The 7361-nt window shown below is 43.9% G+C and overlaps 1 protein-coding gene across 4 annotated transcripts in view; it reads right to left on the bottom strand.

Annotated features, from left to right (window-relative positions):
- The window catches only part of GSG1 (germ cell associated 1), an 11393-nt gene extending 5921 nt beyond the window's left edge, over nt 1-5472 (bottom strand). For 3 of the 4 annotated variants that reach the window (XM_017528156.2, XM_017528173.2, XM_037738285.1), the window contains exons 1-2: nt 5270-5472; nt 522-840 (exon numbers count right to left, since the gene is read on the bottom strand). In XM_017528156.2, coding sequence (XP_017383645.1) covers nt 522-840; nt 5270-5287 — 337 coding nt within the window. In that variant the 5' untranslated portion in view covers nt 5288-5472. The remainder of the gene's footprint in view (nt 1-521; nt 841-5269) is intronic. The other variant, XM_037738283.1, reaches the window with a different exon arrangement.
- Nucleotides 5473-7361: the final 1889 nt, after the last annotated feature.

Consider the following 7361-nt stretch of genomic DNA (forward strand, 5'->3'; position numbering starts at 1 on the left):
GTGCAATGGCACGATCTCGGCTCACTGTAACCTCCACCTCCCGGGTTCAAGCGATTCTCCTGCCTCAGCCTCCCGAGTAGCTGGGATTACAGGTGCATGCCACCACACCCGGCTAATTTTTTGTATTTTTAGTAGAGATGGGGTTTCACCCTGTTAGCCAGGATGGTCTCGACCTCCTGACCTCATGATCTGCCCACCTCGGCCTCCCAAAGTGCTGGGATTACAGGCGTGAGCCACTGCGCCTGGCCGGTTAATTCTATTTTTAACATGCTATTTTGAACCAACAAGTCTACTAGAGGGGGAGAAAGTGAAAAGCCAGAGGACTTTCAACCTCATGAAAGGGCACTAGACAGAGGTGGAAGGTTCTGTGCTGGGAGGAGGGTGAGGCCCACTAGGGTATGGCAGTGCTGCGCTTCCCAGGGCGGCCCCAGCTCCAAGTGGGCCTATGTGGTTTCCATGCCTGCATTAGATCCCTTGCCCGCCCTGATCCCGTTGCTCTTCCATCCCAGAATGTAGGCTACCTGGTTCTTCCACAATTTCCTCACAGGATAGCCACATGCCACTCCGGAAGCTCCGGAAGGAGAAGCGGTCATCCCCGGTCTCCCAGTTGTATGGTACCACCTCCTGGGTGGATGTGTTGGCGACGTCTCCATCCAGGGACACTGGCATGTCAAAGCACTTGGCTGCCAGATCTTTCTCGCACAGGGGCTTGGGCACCTTCTGTGTTCCCACAAACCAGTAGTTGCTGAACAGGGATATTGTCGAGAAGCTGAGTGATAGCATGCTGAGGATGGCAGATAGGCGTGTCCGCTGGCTAGAGAAGGCCTTCGCGAACTCCATCTGTAATAGATAAGCACAAGTGGAAAGGAAAGGAAAGGAGCAGGGAGCTTGACTCAGAGCCACCTGCACTCCCTGCTTCCCTGCACTCCCTCGGCTGAAGCCATACTCCTCCAAGGCAGATAGACACAACCCGCCTCTGACAGTTTTCTCCAGGAGCTGCATGGAAGCCTGGCTTCAGGAGTGGTCTGGAGCAAGCACCTGGAGAGTCTCAGGAAACCAAACCCCAAAATGGGGGCCTCAGAAGCAGGTGTCTCTGAACTTCTCCTGTCCTCCTGCCTCAGTCCCACTCTTTCGAGGCTAGCTACAGAAACAAGAATCTCTCTTCCTCAAGGTGGGTCATAGAACCCAGACCCCCTTTCCCCAGAGCCAGCCATAAAACCTAAATATATTACTTGAACTTTTCCCTGCCTTTCTGAGTATAAACTGGCCCTAAAGAAGTTATCTGACCTCGCTTGTTTAACTGTAGGTCGAAAGACTCCCATCCTAGAAAGGGTCCTGCATGCTCAGAGAGGCCAAGAAGAATCTAGACAGACAGGCCTTGCTGGGTTTCCTCACTCAGCCTGTTAACGTTATTAGATCTAATAATAATTAGATCTGTTATTAGATGCAGTGGCTCACACCTGTAATCCTAGCGCCGTAATCCCTCCTGGAGGTGGGAGGATCACTTGAGTTCAGGAGTTCATGACTAGCCTGGGTATCATAGTGAGACTACCCTGTCTCCACGAAAAATAAAAAAAATAGCCAGGCATGGTGGTACATGCCTGTAGTCCTAGCTACTTTAGAGGCTCAGGTGGAAGAATCACCTGAGCCCAGGAGGTTAAGGCTGTAGTGAACCATGATCATGCCACTGCACTCCAGCCTGGGCAACAGAGCTACTTGTCTCTAATAAATAAGTAAAAATAAATTAAAAAAACAGTGGATCATACACTTTATGTCCAATCATATTTCTATGTGACTGTCCATACTTTGTTGGACCTAAGCATGAAAACAGACAATTCCCCTGCATCTTTGGGTCTTCATCCTGAAGGCTCTCATGTCACGTGAAACTACAATCAAATAAACTTATATGTTTTTTCTCCTATTAATCGGCCTATTGTGATTTTCAGTGAAACTTCAGAGGCAAAGGGAAAGATTTCCCCTGGTCTCTACAACCACAGGGATGATACTTCTTCAAGTTGAACCTTACACAGATATAGTTACAGAAAAGTAGTGATTTGCATAGATTGACAGGGCTTGATGCTGGGAAGGATATGCAGCAATACACAAAGTAGGATAAAGGCGATCCACCAGAGAGGACAAATTAGAATGAGGGATGCAAAAGTCAGAGTGAATTGGATGTGAACATGTTAAAATCTTTCATTTCTGCCTCAAATTGTGAGAATGGAATTAACATAGACTCCAGCTGACAAATCCTAGGGAGGATATATGTGTGTGTGTGTACCTTTATGGTGAGTGCCATAATGACCCCACTAACAAAGAAGAGCAGGAGGATCATTCTGGGTAGCAGTGATGGATCTGCCAGCAGCCACTACCTGTAGTTCTTGGACCAGCGGATTGAGCAAGAGACAGTGAAGGCGGATTGCTGCAAATATTGACACTACTGCCAGCCAGGCTCTGTCTACTGAAGGCCTGTGCCTCTGAGGCTCACCCCAAGTCCCAGCTGCTTCAGGGAGGCCCCCTAACCAGAACCTTCTGTGGGAAGAGAGGCTTGGACGGGCTTCAAGGACTCTGGTGTATACCTTCTTAATGGTACCCTTTTCACATTTATTTCTGGTCATGTCTTACTTTCATTCTAAGATTTCAAGCCGCCATTAGGTAGCAAATGTGTCTTTGTGATTTTTATCTTTCCCATAGCAATTAGCACAGTATTTTACACATTAGACACTCAGTACTAAATTTCTTAGTAAATTGAGGATGTTCTGAATAAGCATCAGATAGCAATAATCTCAGAGGTTATATAAACTCAGTAGTTTATATAAACTTTTAACTTTATATAAAAATGTATAATTAATATAGAAATATAAATATATAAATACAATTAATTAATTGACAAGGCAGTTGATAACTTCTGGAAAAGTTTTGCATAAAGTCTAAACTTTGTAAAAGTGTAGAAAAAGAATTGGATTTTTGGCTTTGTCTCCACTGACAGGTAGTAGCACTGACTTGCTGAGGCATTTGCTTTTGTAGCAAAGTGAGTTATTGGTGTCCTCTCATCCCTGCATTCCTAGATTCCTCTGAAAGGAGTCATAGCAATGAATATTAAACTGGAAACCTCTGAGGGAAGCAGATGGATGCTTTGGGGCCTGGAGGATTAAAGAGGGCAGTGAATCTACTGGGATGTGAGACTATTGAACCCCTTGGAGAGGAGATGGGGCTTATGGTTCTGGGAGAGGTAGCAATCCGGCCCAGCTTCCAACCACTGCCACAGAGGTAATAGAATTTCAAATGTGAGGTGGCTGTGTGGTGTCCGTGTAGGCTGGACACCAGGTATGGTGTCCACACAGCCATGGGTAGGGTGTTGGCAGCCAAGCCCTTGGTTAGTGGAGAGGAACCTGGAGGGCCGTGTCTTCCAGCCTGGTGTATAAGTGCCTGCCTCACAGTGGGGACATGGATTGGGGAGGCTGCCGAAAGAACTGAGGCCCCGGGTGGCTCTGGCTGGACCCCCTACTCTCTGTGTCATTTTCAGCCTCCTAAGAGAAGAGGAGGGCAAGCTAAAATATGACCAGTATTAGACTGCCAACTTTGTTGAGTGGTGGCTTGGAGCCAGATTTAATTTGACTTAGAAAACTAATTTGGCAAGTCTCTCACTGTGTGTTAGGGCAGTTTATACAGTTACATTAACACATACTGAACAGAAAAGAAGCCCATGCTTAGTTGCTGACAGACGCTTCTTAAAGTAAACCTTCTTGAGCTTTCCAGGGGATCCTTCATATCAGAATTAATCAGACTTAAATCTGCTTAGCTTAAGAGCCAGAAATAAAACCATAGCTAAATGGACAGGCCCATAAATTTCCCTCCCTTATCACCCCCAGCTTAATGTTTCTATGTTTAACAGAGAACTTTACCTTAGAAATATAACAGTTCTTCAGAGTTTCCAAGGACTATGACAGTACATATTTCAAACAAAGTGTATATTATTTATGGTAATAAGAAATACACAAAGATCATATATATATAACAACCAATATACAAAACATGATAAAGACAACTTCTGGAAAGCAATCTGCTAATGTGATTTTACTTTTAAAAGCACTCAACAAATTAACTGTCAAGAATTGTCAGTTCTTGCAAGACTCTGGGTGACCTTGACTAAGGACAAAAATTCTGCAGCATCTGGAAGGAGGAAAGATTTTCTATGGCCAGATACTGAAGTCCTATATTGCCCAGTTCCCCTTACCTAAAATGTTTTCATCTTGGTTTTAGTTATGAAAATCCTGTTGGTTTCAGTCATCGTTCTCTTACTGTGAGTCATCCTTTCTAATAATTCTTACATTGCTTGTATAAGAAATGGATTTCCAGGTAAAACATCTTCACTAATCATTCTGTGTAAAAACCGACTGAAAGACTTAGGCCATTCTAACTTTTGTAACCTCAGCGTTCATTTTTCAACAACTATTTTCAGTCTGATTTGGAAATTTGCCTACTGTCACATCAGATTTTAACTTCATACTCAATCCATTTCAAGTTATGCTTGCAAGATTTTAACTCCACATTCAATCCACTTCAAGTCATATATATTTGCAAGTTATTCTCTGGGTTATTCAGAAATAAGAAAGAATAATGAACCCCATACCAAGGTACACCCACTTTGTGGCACCAAGGTGACAACCAATTTATGGAAGAGGCAATTTGGAGAATAAAAAAGAGCTTAGACTGAAGCTCAAAGAGGTTCCTTCCAGAAGGAGTGTCCCCAGGGAGAGACACAAGAACCTCATTCAATAATCATCTCCTTGATATCGAATGATAATCTCACTTGAGACTTTCAAGAATTATCTTCAACACCTACAGTACCTTGCCCTTTGTCACATACTTTACTCCTTTCCCCAAACATGCCTTTTCCTGCTAGGATCCAGATACTTCTTGAATTGGAAGAACAAATGGTTTCCATAAAGTGATCCCGAAGAAGTAATGGCCATAACAACAACTCTATCTTTGTGTATGCGACAGATCCTATGCCAAGGTAACCCTTTACTCTCTAGAAAAGAGACAGAGTGGTTTCTCTAACAGGCCTTAGATCATTAGGAAGTGCGTAGGCACCAATGTATCATCAGTAACACTTCCATCAGCATATATTAACACAGAGTAACCCAAAATTAGCATAGGCTAGGAAGGACAACAGATTGATGAGGCAGGCACATTTCTTAAAAGAACCAGGTACAAAATAGCTGTAGACTGCATCTCTTGAGCAATAAGAGGGGAAGCCGGTTACCTTGGCCATGGTCAGCATCTTGCAGCTTGTCTGGAAGAACCGAAGGATGCCATCTGCACTCCAAGTCCCTTTGGTTTACTATTGCAAGAATGCAAACTGTCTTCCCACCCTCCCCTCCTCCCACCCTCCCCTTCTATCTCATATTCTTTGGAGTGCCTCATGATTAAATGCTGCCTTACAGGGAACATGGGCATTTAATAATTGACAAGGCAATCAGAGCCCAGCTGTTCTGGGGGATTACACCAGAGAGCTTGCCAATGGGGATCTGGGATTAAGCACAAAGAAGCAAGGATCTGCAATTTGCAGAGGAAAATTTAAAAAGTAAATGATGGTTTAGTTTCCACTGCCTGCTATTCCTTTGGTAACTGGTGTGAATGGACTGGGCTTGAATATATGGCAGACATGAAGATATGGTGGGTCACCATTACTGCAGAAGTTTACATTCCCTTGATGGCGGGTTTCCATCCCTTTGAAGAAACTCTGTTCTTTGCAATGTCAGACCCTCATGGAACCTGAACAGGAACTAGCTTCCTTGTTTCATGGATGGTCTCAACCTTTCAGCTAGAACATTCGAATAAGGACTATTAAGTACCTCCCTCTACACATGGAACACTGAGTGAGGGAGAGTGTTGGTTGGGGATGGGCTGAGGATGCAGATAAAATAGGATTGGAGAGAAATGAAATCCAGGATCAGGAATGCCATGACTATTTACCATTCCTCTACCATCCTTCAGGCAAAGAAATGAAAATATTTTATATTTCAAAAAAGAATTTCTAAAACGTTGAAAAAGTAATCTGATAAATCTGTAAGGGGTTGTTTACCTATCTTCTTGCCACTAGTCAACCAGAAATACAAGTTGTTCTTTCTTTCCTCAAAATTGTACAAATAGCTGGACGTGGTGGCTCATGCCTGTAATCCCAGCACTTTGAGAGGCCGAGGCAGTTGGATCACTTGAGGTCAGGAGTTCAAGACAAGCCTGGTCAACATAGTGACACCCTGTCTCTACTTAAAAATACAAAAAAATTAGCCAGGCATTGTGGCAGGTGCCTGTAATCCCATCTACTTGTGAGGCTGAGGCAGGTGAAACACTTGAAGCCAGGAGGCAGAGGTTGCAGTGAGCCACGATCGCACCACTGCACTCCGGCCTGGGCCACGGAACGAGACTCTGTCTCAAAAAAAAAAGAAAAAAAAATTGTGCAAATTAATTGGGACGCCAAGGTTGAGAGAGATTCTGCTGCTGCTTGTGATTCCCTAAACCTGGCATGGACTTTCATCCTCTGAGCCTTTGCTGATGCTCTTCCTTCTCCTGGAATGCCTTCAGTCTCTTTTTACCTGGTGAATTGTCTGCCTCTCAATGAAATTAGTCTAAAAAGTCATCCATTGTTTGAAAATGTTTGTTTTCTCCCTAGACAGACAGTTCCCTCTTCATGGTCCTTGTTACACTGTACCTCTCTCACAACACTTAAAAAATATTTAAAAACAATTTTAGTAGAGACAGGGTCTTACTATGTTGTCCAGGCTGGTTTTGAACCCCTGGGCTCAAGCAATCCTCCCATCTTGGCCTCCCAAAGTGCTAGGATTACAGGTGTGAGCCACTGCACCCAGCCTTCTCACAACACTTTCTATATTCCATTATAACTACTGCATTTGTCTTAAATGTAACTTCCTCAAAGACCTCTCTTTCATTTTAGAGCAGTCGTTCTCAGTTCTGATGGAGTATCAGAACAATCTTTGGAAGTTTGGAAAATATGCAGATTCCTGGACCCACCCTGAGATTTCATAGTAGTTCTGGGTGAGGCCCAGGAATTGGTAATTTTAGAAAGTTCTTAACATATACCCAAGGAATTAATGAAAAATGGCACCTGTTCGACTCATTTTGGGCTTACATTTAATAAAACCCTCTATATCCTGCCCGGCCCTTCCTCCCCCTCTTCCAGATTAGCCATGAGGTCATGTCTTTCCCGTTCTGTATTTGTGCAGTTCATTTAGGGAATCAAAGGCAGGTTCTCCTGAACTTCAGTGTTTGAATCAGACCACATTTAAGCTGAACGAGTTGCTTTGGATCCTGCTCTTATCACCCGTAATGTCTGC

Source organism: Cebus imitator, unplaced genomic scaffold, assembly GCF_001604975.1.
Source record: "Cebus imitator isolate Cc_AM_T3 unplaced genomic scaffold, Cebus_imitator-1.0 Scaffold2, whole genome shotgun sequence".
NCBI classification, from domain to species: Eukaryota; Metazoa; Chordata; class Mammalia; order Primates; family Cebidae; genus Cebus; species Cebus imitator.